Below are 13905 nucleotides of genomic sequence, written 5' to 3' on the forward strand. Positions count from 1 at the left end.
AGGCAAAAAAGGGAGAGAAGGAGTAGGAGATGTACCTCTTGCTGCCGTAATGTGAGCTTCTTTGTTGCTTCAACATCACCGTCTTCTTCCACTCTTTCTTCTTAACATAAGCAATAAATTCCCGAGTTCTTCAGTTCTTGTATTGCACCCTTCTTTTAATAATATAGTGATATTCGTAATATATGAGTTTTACGCAACGAAATTTCATTGGAACTCAGAAATGCAGGGAAACTTAAAAGCTCCAAAAATAGAGGGTAACTATACAAAATCTAACAAAAATAATATACCATATAACATACATTATATATATTTGCCTTGTCTTGATATTTGATAGTTGATTCTAGGGAATAACTTCTTGAGCACTCTGTTAGCATTGACAATATATACCCCTGTTTATACACCATAATTTTCAAATCGGTTATTATTATTTTTTTCTTTTTTAATCGTAACCATTTTTTGGAGCATTTTTGTGTTTTTTCGTTCAATTTAATGTTGTTATTATTACTTTTGCTATACTTTTTTTTATAAGACCAAGTGACCAACTAATTTGTGCTATTGCATGGAAGGATTAACACTAATTGATTCACTGAATGCGAGGAGGGTTGAACATGTGAGCCCTGAACAGTTTGCAGCTATATATATATATCTATACTCTATTCTGGCAAGTAACTCACACATCCACTTTACCCTTACGGGACTTGAACAACTGGGCTACACCCCTTGGTGGTAATAGTTTGCAGCTATGCTTGCTGATATCAAAAGAACTAGCTTACTCATTTATTTATAAATAAATAAATAAATGAATAAAATAAAAGAACCAGCTTACTTAAATTTCGAGTCGTGGAAATCAAAATTAAAAATGGATATGATTTTATGTAGCTTAATATCAATATTGGAGGCTGTATAATTAAGAACAATAAGATGTATTTAACAGAATGCAACACCTTATGATGCTTCCCTGGTGTTACAACCTCTTGGATCTGAAGTATGACTAGAAGATTATGCAGCATGCCTTGTCCAATCATTGAAGGTAGGTTCTACTGTACTCTTTGTAATTACAATGCTTGCTTAAGTCTTGTCAGCGTTGTTTGTATATTTTGATTTTCCATGTACTATTTGAATTTTTGCTGGTAAATTTTTCTCTTGTAGTTTTAAGTGAAGGAAGAATGATGATCTCATTGTTTCGGAACTAAAACTATCAGATGAGGTTCTTCTAGTTTTTTCTATAGATGTATCTTTTCTTTCTTTTCACTGTAATCCTCAGAAAAAAATGGTACACCTTTGTTTGTTTGCCAAGTAATTGTGTTGTGTTGAAGGCTTAGGGAAGGCAATTAGTTGAATCAATATGCTCAGCATTTGCCTATCACCTAGTCTAGTCCGAAAAGATGCATGAAATAATCCTTTTAAACTATGTATGACATTGAAAATGAATTTTCCTCGAAGTTATTCGCATAAAAGAAACTTTAAAGATGGTGGGGAAAATTGGTTATGGAGAATTTTGTAAGTACCTCTATTGTGAGCCACATTATTATGCTCTGGCTAATATTTTCTGCATGAAGAGTGGAGGATGATTTTGGACAGTTGCCCTATTTTAGGTATCTCTTTTGTTGAAAAGTAACGAGCAAAGTGTCCTACACTTAAATAAGGTGCATGACTTCAATTCAACTTCCAAATTCACCCACCACAATATTGACTAGAACATATCACCAATATGAAATATTATTCATTTTAAATAAAACCCCATAATAAACCAAAATCAACTAATAAAATTCCATCCATAGACATGGCTATACTCACTACATGATCACCCACTCTAAAAATAAAAACTAAAAATAACAAAAGTAGTAAACCAAATGTCTCATTCCATCACGTGCCTTCTTCACGTACCAACTCCGCATATTGGGATAGCGAGGCAAGCTTGGCAAAGCCCAATAAGTAACATTCTAGCTAATTGACAAAAAACTCCATTCCGAAAACATTATTATTTAAACAGTACAACTCATTAATTTTATTATTATTTAAATTTATAGAAATATGCATCATCCTCTATAGGAAAGAGGGAGGGAGCCAGGGAAGGAGGGATTAGTTTTGGCAAGTCTTGTTGTTATCAACATAATAAGCACACTACATCTGTTTAATCCTTCACATGAAGTACAAATTAATGTGAAGGATAATTTTTACTTTTTTATTTTTTATTTTTTGATGTGTGCATGACTGTGTATTTCCTTTTTATTTGGAGGAACAACGTAGATTAAAAAAATGAAAAAATAAAAATCATGGGAAATGATGGACCCTTCTATTTTCTTCCCGAAGGAAGAAGCTGTCTGCATGTCTAAGGAATCCCTTCAACATTGATGTCCAGGAGAATTTGCATGATAATATGATAACTTGATACCAACTCGGGGAAAAAAAAACATGATAATTGAGTGCACACATATATTTGAGATATTGAGACACTAAAACCAGAAAATCAATAAAAAGGAAATTACTTCTCAGAGAAAGCTTCTGTTCAAGACCTAGAGCAGCATTAACATTTACAATAACTGAAATTCGGAAAACCTCTAAGGGAAACTATTGAGAGACTGAAGAAATGAGAAACATTAAAGCACGAAAGATTTTCTTCTAAATTCTACTATGATTTTGATGCAACACCTGATTGTGGTTGTCTGTTTCAGGATGCAGAAGCTCTATATGTTGGAAGGCTGAGAAAGTGTTCACCGGAAACTGGAATGTACTTGACAACCCAACCAATCGGCCATGACAATACACCAATTCCAATGCATGCACCCCATTGGCCCCAATTTAGCCTTTCAGTATTAGCAAACCTCTTTAGAAACTCCACCATAACCACTTGAAGAACTACTGTTATCCCAACGATTCCTAGAAACAGTTTGTTCTTCAGTATCCCCTTAAATATGTTCTTCTTCTCCAGCTTCCTTGCATTAAACTCGTTAAAAACTTGGCATATAACAAAACTATTGAAAATGAGGGTGTCCTTAACCCTCTTGTTCACATGAAAGATAGAGCTTCCCTTGAACTCTAAGATCAGTAAAACAATGACCTGATACAAGGCCTGAGCAATTAAATTCCTCCACATGACTCTTGTTATAAGCGGTTCAGTGCGACCGACGGGTGACTTTTCCATGAGATCATTTGTGGGTTGCTCTGTGGCCAAGGCTAAAGCCCCCAAAGTATCCATTATGAGATTCACCCACAACAGCTGGACTGCTGTAAGTGGGACTTCACCAGATGATAGTGCAGCAACAAAGTTTATGACTAGGGCAGCGACATTGACTGTGAGTTGAAATTGGATGAACTTTTGAATGTTATTGTAAACACACCTGCCCCACCTTAGAACTGTCACCAAAGAGGAGAAATTATCATCCAAGATGACTATATCTGAGCTCTCTTTTGCCACTTCTGTACCTTGGATTCCCATGGAGAGCCCAATATCTGCTTCTTTGAGTGCAGGTGCATCGTTGTTTCCATCGCCTGTGACTGCTACCACGTGGCCTTTCTGCTTCAAACATTGCACCATCAGAAGCTTGTCAAATGGGGATGATCTGGCCATTACACGGATAGACTCAACCTTTAACATTCTATCTTCTTGTGAGTAATTTCTGAACGTTACACCTTCTACTACTGCATCATTTAAATCTTCATAGGGTTTGAGGATTCCACATTCAATAGCTATTGCTTTTGCAGTGAACATATTGTCTCCAGTGATCATTTTGATGTCAACTCCAGCATCCCTGCATGAATGTACTGCTGCTCCAACACCTGGCCGGCATGGATCCTTCAGACCCACCAGCCCTAATAATGTCAGTCCAGTTTCTTCAAGCTCTCCATTACCCTGTAAACTTTCTCCTGTGACAGTTTTGCATGCAAAAGCGATGCATCGTAGGCTTTTAGCTGCCATATCTTTAATAATTGTTTCAAATTGCACTCTCTGTGAATCATTCATTGCTGAGATCATCCCGCCTCTCACGTAATAATTTGAGCACATTGCCAGAATCATCTCTGCAGCTCCCTTCCAGTGTGTATGAACTGTCTTTCCACCTTTTCTCTTCACCATAACTCCGCTTCGTTTCTTCTCCGAATTGAAAGCTTCTACGTGGAGAATTTCATTAGCTTGCTTTAGTTCATCAAGATCCAGATTCAAATCAAACACAGCCCAAGAGAGAATGGCTGACTCAGTTGGACTACCGGAAATTTCAGGAGTTGATGTAGATACTGTTCTATATACTTCTCCTGTTGTATTTAAACCAATACCTTCTTGTAGCAATTCAAGAAAATTAGGGGCGAGTTCTGATGATGTTGTCTCCTTCAGTTCCTCTTTTCCCAGCCAAAACTCTGTGACCTTCATCTGGTTTAATGTAAGCGTGCCTGTTTTGTCTGTGCAGATTGTTGTAGCTGAACCCATCGTCTCACAGGCAGAGAGTTTCCTGACCATGGCATTGTCAGCCATCATTTTCTTCATCGAATAAGCCAGAGTCAGAGTAACAGCCAAAGGCAAACCCTCTGGGATTGCCACCACAACTATTGTAACTGCTGCGGCTATGATACGCACCATGACATTCATGATCTCATCAGCTTTGGTCTTGCCGCCATTGAATTCCCGGTGCCCGCTTTGGTCTTCAGTGTGTCCTGTGAAGTAACGGATCATCAAAACTGTGAGAACAAGAAAAGCCACCAGCAAACCAATCTTCCCAATATAAGAAGTCAGCTTGTTGAGACGGGCTTGCAATGGTGTCTGCTCGTCCAAATCACGGCTTATGGAGCTCATCATCTGGCCCCATGCTGTATTCATGCCCACTGCAGTAACAAGCATGTGGCCATAGCCATCTGTAACCTTTGTACCAGAAAGCAGAAATGGATTTGTGGCCTCGTTAACTTCAACATGGTTGCTTTCACCTGTCATGCTAGATTCATCCACCTTCAACGAGTGACCATCCAAGAACAATCCGTCCGCAGGAATCTGATCGCCAATATTCAAGCACACAATGTCACCCACTACAACCTCAAAGATTGATATGGGTTGTCTTCGCCCATCTCTCACTACTTCCACTTTTATGTCGCTGCTCTTCTCTGACAGCTTCTCAAACTGTCTGCTCTGCTTAAAGTTACTGATTGCCGAGACTGCAATAACTAACACAACAGCAACAATGATGCTGCCTCCATCATACCACCCTTCCTGGAGGCCATGCTGCTTAATCCCAAAGCCAAGAGAGAGAACTGCACATACCAGGAGTATGATAATTGTTGGGTCTTTGAATGCTTCTAGCACGAAACTGATAAAGCTTTTTGCAGGCGGCTTGTTGTATGTGTTGGAACCGAACACATCGATTCTGTGCTTGGTATCAGCATTGCTGCCACTGATTCCGAACTTCTGATCCGTTTCAAGAACCGCTGCAACTTCTTTCACTCCTCCATATTGATGGAGACCATCAAAGTCTCTCTCTTTAACCAGGTCGGCGATCGCCTTATGGTCAATGGAGATAAAGGGTACGTGATCGTGGTTGATGGGTTGAATATCAATTGCAACATAGGGTGGCGGGCTATGAATGACAGTGGTGAGAATTCGGGTGTTCTTGAAAACCTTCTTGGACAAAGAAACCATGAAGTATATGGCTCTGAAAGCATTCTGTAATCGTTTGTGGGGTTTCACAATTGGGAAATCTTTGCCCTTGAACATGGTTGTCTCAAGATCTTGAGAAGAGTTATGAGGCGTGAAAGGTGAAGAAGAACAAGAACAAGAGCAAGAGAGTCTTTGAGGAGTCGTTTTCCTTTCCTTTTCTTTTTTCTTTGCAAGAGTTATTGTTGTTTAAATAGAAGTTTTAAAACGCGTTTTTATGAAATTTCACTTTAGTTTCCTTGGTGGACTGTGGGCCGTGGCAAGGAATGTATGTTTCAGGATTAGTTAGGGCATTAACTCCGGGAAGCATGGCTCCAAAGGTCTCTCTCTCTCTCCCTATATATATATATATATATATATTCTGATACACAGCCTGAAGTTGCAATGAACCTTCCTGAACTTAAAAGAGAGATTTGCAAATATGGTCTTTCTTTAGGGTAATACAGTAGAATTTTAGATTTGCGGAACTTCCAAAATATATATTGTTTTATTCCCCTTCACCCTCCTCCAGTCCAGAATTTGCTAGCACTCTCTCTCTCTCTCTCTCTCTCTCTCTCTCTCTATATATATATATATATATATTGTTTTATTCCCCTTCACCCTCCTCCAGTCCAGAATTTGCTAGCACTCTCTCTCTCTCTCCATGATTATGATATATTTATCCTGTTAGTTGAAATATTATTCTCCCGACAATATTTTGCATGAAGACTTTGAACTTTGAACAGAGGTCGTTCATTATTACCAAAATGGAATATAAATTGACTCTAAACTTGTCTTGAAGCCCATTATGGTAATTCCACCAAGCTTTTCTCTGCAGTCTTTTGCCTTTGCCCATTGAATGCGTCCTTTGACGATGAAGGGTTCATAAAACAATAGGTTTTTGGTTTATTTTGTTAGGTATAATATAAAGTAGAAAATTAATTACCCCAACGAGAATTAAATTGTGGGTTTATGTTTGGTGGCATGAAATTAATGTTTTGAAATAAAAAAAATAATAATTTAATTCAAATTTTAAATTAATTTTTTTTTAATTCAAATTTCAAGACATCAATTTCTTACTATGTATCCAACATAGCATAAATGTTTTAAGAATTCCCAAATTTTCTATCATTAAATGACATGGGTTAACTATATACATATCTTCTTCGGAATTTATTTTTGCATGATCTGATATCATTAAAAAAAAAGAATTAAATGCTCATACCGTCAGATACGACATAATAATTAAATAAACGTCTCAGATATAGTGATAGGACTTGAAAATAGATGCATTCCAAATAACATGTCATCCTTACACCATAATTTTTTAATTTTTAATTTTTAATTAATTAATTAATTATTATTATTTTTTTATACAATAGAAAAATGATTTTCAAAATGAATAGTTTAGTCTAAATTATCTGACCCACCATTTATAATTAATGATCTTTAATAATAGATTTTAATGCATCTAAAGGTGACAAATGACTCTAGTGGTCAAGCAATTGTGACTTGGGCTATATTTGGTCGAGCCAAGCAATTGTGACTTGGACTATATTTGGTCGAATCGACAATAATATAAGCATTAAATCATTTTGCATTTGATTTGGGTAAGGGGTGTGAATATTGACTAATTACAGTTAGCTCATTAATTATTTTAAGAATAAACAAAACAATGTATAAAAGAATAAAAGTTTGGAATTACTATTATGTTTTTTTTTTTTTAGGTTATTGTTCTCGTAACGATCATTCCACCCTGCACGGTTTTACTCTTAAACTTTACCCCAAAAAATCGATGTGAGATTGTGCACTCGTAACCTACCAGTGTGGTAGCCTGTCAGTGTCTCGCACCCGCTTACAGGGTGATCACAATCCACCTCTTTTGAAGGCCCGACGTCCCTGTCGGCATACTTCCGGCTGGGTCAAACTCTGATACTATTTGTAACAACCCACTCCATCACATTGTATGATATTGTCCGCTTTGAGCCTAAGCCCGCACGGTTTTGATTTTGGGCTTTACCACAAAAGGTCTCATACCAATTGGAGTAACATACCTATATATAAGGACTTCACCTTTTCTTTTCCCAGACGATGTGATATTGTGCACTCGTATTTCGCTAGTGTGGTAGCCTATTAGTGTCTCGCACCCACTCACGGCATACCCGCCCATAGGGTCATCACAATCCACCTCCCTTGAGGCCCGACGTCTCCGTTGGCACACTTCCGGTTGGGTCAAGCTTTGATACCATTTGTAACGACTCACTCCACCACATGGTATGATATTGTCCGCTTTGGGCTTGAGCTCGCACGGTTTTGATTATGAGTTTTACCCCAAAAGCCTCATACTAATTGGAGTGACACACCTATATATAAGTACTTCACCTTTCCCTTTCCCATGCGATGTGAGATTGTGCACTTATAACTTGCCAGTGTGGTAACCTATCAGTGTCTTGCACCCGCCTATGGCACACCTGCCCACAATGTCATCACAGTTCTTATATTTGGATAGTAGTAAAGAGAGTGCTATAAATAGGTTGAAAATTAATTTTAAATTTTTTAAAAAAAGGGGAGGGAAAGTGGAAAATGTTTCTTTTGTGCTTTACCTATTTCATTTCTTATTCTCATTTTTCCAAACAAATTATGGCAAGTTGTTCGGGTTTAATTTTTTTTATTTAATTATTATTTTTTTGTACATTATTTATTCTTCTTCTTTTTTTTTTTTTTTTTTTTTTTTTTTTTTTTTTTTTTCAGACAAATGCAATAACATACTATTATTTTTTCTTTTTCTAAAAAAATGAAAAGAGAGTTACAGTCCATACTTGGTAAGTCACGCATCTATTGCATGCAAAATAAATCATTTTTTTTTTTTTTTTTAAGAAGTCTTTTCACTCTATAACTCTCACCCGTACCCACCCTCCTTGACATGAGTGAGATGTAAACTGTGGACTTATACAATGGGATTCGAATGTACACTCGACACAAAGGATATGATTCGTAGCAAAAAATTAAATAGCCCAATGAGAATTAAAATTGTGGGCTATTTATGGATGGAATTGATGCTTTCAAATTCAAAGAAATAAATAATTCAAACTTTAAACTTATTTTTCTCCCATTTCAATGTTTTAAAAATTTTCGATTTTTCCTATATTGGTTAACTATATATGTATATTCTTAATTCAATTGACTAACTATCTACATGTATCCATGTATAACTTACGAATCTTTGAACTTCATGGATTACTTCAGACTCTGGAAAGCGTGCAATTAATGTATATCTTGTGTTCCTATGGGAACTTGTTTGAGTTCCATTGTACTTTCTATGGGCTCAGGGTTTAATGCTAACAGTAGTCTTCCATTTTGAGAATGACTTGTAAGATCACTATATTTTTTTCCATTCTAAAGTAATGCGTAACGACCTTGCCAAAGACTTCATATATATTTTTCTATGGTTGACCAAATTTATAAATTTCAATTGACATGTTTGTATTAGAACAAATTTTCATCAATTATTCTTGACCATTAGTCATTATCGTGTTTCGTGTGATTTACACATCTTGACTTCCAAGAAATAAAATTGGGAAGCTCTTTCATTTTGGTAACATTCAATTCCCCGAAATTTACAAAGCATAACTGATGTAATACGTCCACTTTACGGATAAGAATTCTCTCCAGTGCATGAGAGGTTCAGCACAATATCCAGTGGTTGAGATTACATTATCACTAGAGAATCCCATTTATCAATTCAATTTCAACCACTAGATACTATACTGGACTTCTCCTATGCTGGAGAGGATCCTTGTCCCCACTTTACATAGGTAAATGGAAACAATTTCTCCCACAGTTGAGTTCAAAGTCAAAAATGAAAATGGTTGGTTAGCATCTGCATAACTAAAATTGTCCAACACGAAAATTAAATAGTTCCACTTTGATTTCCATAACATTCAAATCTCCATAGTATGTCCAGATAAATGTAGTTCCTGATAATAAAGGAAAAGATGATGACAATTCAAATTCAAATTCAAATAAAAGAAGATTCATTAGTTGAAATTCAAACAGAATAACAGAAAACTTTAAATTCAAATGAGGATGACGCTAATGAGATTCCCAAAAAAAAAATTGTTTGAATCACGAGAAGTTCGGATCTTCAATTGGTTATAAATGTGAGACCAGTCAACCAATCAGGTAGGAAAAATTAATTGCATAATTTATTTCTTTTAATATACAAACTCTCAAAACTGACTTGATCGTCAAAAGGCACCTAGCCAACACCCTACCATTGCTCGATTTCGATTACCATCCTGCCTCTTCTACTGCATGAACGATGTTTTATTCAAGGTCGTGAATATTTATGTTTTAACAGCTAGTGCTGTCTGTAAGAAGCATTTCCTGAATAATTATGATTTGAGTGCAATCCGATCTACTCCATTTATCAAATTATACACATGAGAAGTGAGAGGTGTGATAGTTGATGTGCTATCTCTCATAAAAACAAAGGAATGGGCACACACCAATAACGCGCGCCAATAGTGGTGCCGAAGTCATCGCGCGTTTTGTTCCTCATAGACTCTGCATTTCCAAACTTTGAGTGTTCCAATTCTCTTATAGGGATTATGATGAAGACAAAAACGAGTTACACAAGATCCATGATGTCGATGAGGTTGACATCATAATCTATTCAACCGGTGGTTCTAGTTTAGCATCATAATTAGAATACTGATAGCCAATGTGGATGATCGGTTGAGTCGATTACAATTATAAATCAACCTTCGCAATAGCACGAATCATTGTAAAATAGGGCTATTGGTTGGATAAGTCGAACCACTGGGACTGCGCTAATCTATGGCAACCTAAGTGTCTAGAGTCTTTTTAGAATGATAGGGGTGTTCATAGAGGATTTGTTGGTTGTCACTTAAGTTATGAAATTAAGGTGCATAAATTAAAAGCTTGCAAGAATTTAAAGGAGATGAGATACAAGTAAAGAGGACTAGGGAAGTGAATCCGCCTCCATCCCTATACACATGCTAGATTAGAGCTAAATTGGGGGAAAAACAATATATATTATGGTCATGATACATAGCAACACTTAGTTGCTATAATATCCTCAAGAAGTTCATTAAATCTGAAGCAAGCATGATCCATCAAAGGTTAACATGTTTAGACTACCTAACTAAGGTGTAGCTTAACCACATTTACTTGAATGAAAGACTATCAAGCCCTAGATAAAATGATGAAGCACATGAAGGTAAGAAATAAGCATAAATCATCAAAGGTTTCACCCAAGCAATGATCTATCAAAGTCCTTATCAACATGCCATTAAACCATTTCATAACCTAGTCTCCATTCTCACCATGAAAACTCAAGCAATATGATTAATATAAGAGATCATCTAAAGTAAGATAATCAACTTACAGAAATCATCCATACATATATCAACATTCATTACAAGAAATGAAGTGCTCTGGGTTATGAAAAGACCATAGAATATACATTTTAATCCCCAAAATATAGCCTAAATTAGAACATGCTTACAAGGGAGGGACCTCATCACCTCCCTAGATGGAGGTTTAGTTACCCATGGGAGCTTTAGAAGAAGGAAGAAGCTTGGATGCAACCTCCATTTTCGAGCTCCTTTGTTGTAGCTTCAAGAACTCTATCTTCCCCTCCTCTTTCTCTCTCTAGAAATCTTGCAAGAATGAGATATGATATCTCTTATGTGTGGTTCTCCTCCTTTGTAGACATTTCTCTCCACCAAACAAGGCTCAACTCCCACCAAAAGACATCTCCAACCAACCCATAAAGATAGAAATCAGAAATGAGGGAAACAAGGTGCAAGTGGACTGAAGTGATGGTTCCCGGAGAGTATTCTGCCCATAGTTCGAGCGTTCGAACTAAGCACTTCGAGCACTCGAAGTTGGACCAGTATGCTCCTTCCTCTTGACCTACTTTGCACTATTTTGGTAGAACAGCCGTAATTTTCTGCTCCGAACTCCAAATGACGAACCGTTTGAAGATTTAGAAAGCTAATTCGGAGCTCTAAATACGTCATGTTTTAATGGAAGTCCAGGTCTCGAGTTTGATAGGTCAAAAATGGAGAGTAAAGTCAGATTCCACTACTGCCAGAACTTTAGCCTTGAGCACATTGCTATTCAAAGATTGAACAAAACACCATTTTTGCTCCTTTTTGGCCAATGAACCTGAAAATATATAAAAACGTGCAAATGAAGATAATTTATATAGAATAATTGAATAATGGACTTAACTAATGCAGCTAAGGGCGCTTGAATATGTAATATTCGACGCTTATCAGTGGACAAATTTTTTAATACAAAATAGCTAGAAATGCGCTCCAAGGGTGTCCAGAGCAACGTTTTTTTAAAAATATATTCTATAATATATTATTACCATGTATTATTATAATATATCATTACCATATAGTATTACCTTATATGACAGCTGTCTTAACCTACTCTCATTACTATATATAACATTACCTTATATGGTAATGACTTTCTTTTCACACATGACCTTTCCTATATAAACCTTCATGTACTCTTGTATTACACATCTCATACACATCAAAACAAAACAGAGTTCTATATTCTCTCTTTATTTCTAATATGGTATTAGAGTCTTTCTATCTCTGGTAAACAATCTACTAGTTTATCGTAGTCACTGTGATACCCCGTAATTTCGGAACACGAGTTGATCAAATCCGTGCACAAAATTAAGGGATATCAAAACAATTTAAGTATTTAAACAAACACAGAATACAAATACGAATAATAAAGAATAAATAACTCGCTGAAAGGAATCTATTAAATAAAAGTTCCATTAATAATTCTCCAAACTCACAACTCGGGAATTTTGTAACTCAATGACCCCTTAATCAAAATCTATTATCCAGAAGTTCATTATTTAATACTAGTATCGAATGAAATAATAATAATAATATCATACTTTTAAATAAACCGAAAGAATGGATAAGTCCTCCAGGTATGGATCCTCAACCTTGAGACTTGAACTTTTAATAAACTGAAAAATAAATCGCGGGTTAAACCCTACGAGCAAGTTTTCTCTACCAAACCTCTGAAAACCAATAAACAAATCAACTATACCAAAACCAATCATAATAAAGTTTAAATTTTAATGTCCGTTGATACACATATATATAATACAATAATCCTATCCATTAATGTTTCATTAAATTGTCAACGCCATTAACCAATAATTAATTAATAATCACACTTAAACCAATCCACCAATATATATTTCTTTTAAAAAGAAACTCCTTTAACCTTAACTCCATCCTAGATAATTATTTAATCATTTAAATAATAAAATATAATTAAAGAAACATTATAAATAATCCAAAACCCAAAAATGATTTCCTTTAATTAATTAAATCACACCACCAATATAGGCTTTGACAAATCATCCATGTCTCCACCAATATTATATTATTGATATGATAAAAGAATAACTAACCTGTAGTTACTAGATTATTCTAATAAGAATATCCAATCCTAATCCAACTTATACATACGATAAGCATAGATGAATATTTTAATCATCTAATACATAATAGTTTAATTATGCTATGACAATTCAACCATGCCATTACAAATATATTTATTTAAATATTAGCAATTCAACCATGCTTCTTTAAATATATTTATTTATACTATTAAATAGCAATTCATCCATACTTCCCATATATAAAATTTATTCATAAATAATAAGGCCATATATTTAAGGCTTCGGCAACTTATCCATGCCTACAATTTAACCCTATACCAAATCTTAAAACTAATTTAACCATAAACCAAATCATACCTAGGCATTCCATGTATATTATAAGCATACCATTTAGTTTAACACCCGGTCTATTAAGATATACCAATTAAGATTAATAGTTTAATCATCTTAAATAGTATATACACATACACATATATTATTTAATATAAATATATGTATAAACACCTTCTACAAAAATCCTTGATTACTAAAATAATATATATATCTATATATATATATATATCAATACATATATACATACATCATTCCATTCTAATCATATATTAATTAATTCATTTATATGCATATATAATATACATATATATTTACCCATTTTCCTCCATTCCTAAATATTAATTTAATACATATACGCCTATTAAACATCGTAGTGTTACTCTTTGTCTCCCAAAACACCACGAACCCATTCTCTAATGGTAGCTTTCAACCTTAACAGCTTAAAAACCAATTTTGGAAATTCATTGGACCACACAGGAAC

The 13905-nt window shown here is 35.2% G+C and overlaps 1 protein-coding gene across 1 annotated transcript; it reads right to left on the minus strand.

Annotated features, from left to right (window-relative positions):
• Positions 1–2066: 2066 nt before the first annotated feature.
• On the minus strand, positions 2067–5695 carry LOC132301248 (calcium-transporting ATPase 12, plasma membrane-type-like). Its single transcript, XM_059798521.1, has one exon. It carries the CDS (start codon positions 5693–5695, stop codon positions 2672–2674), a length of 3024 nt encoding a protein of 1007 aa, XP_059654504.1. The 3' UTR covers positions 2067–2671.
• Positions 5696–13905: the final 8210 nt, after the last annotated feature.

Source organism: Cornus florida, unplaced genomic scaffold (genome assembly GCF_030987335.1).
Source record: "Cornus florida cultivar Cherokee Brave unplaced genomic scaffold, ASM3098733v1 CherokeeBrave_3.0.0_Hap2_Chr03, whole genome shotgun sequence".
Classification (NCBI taxonomy): Eukaryota; Viridiplantae; Streptophyta; class Magnoliopsida; order Cornales; family Cornaceae; genus Cornus; species Cornus florida.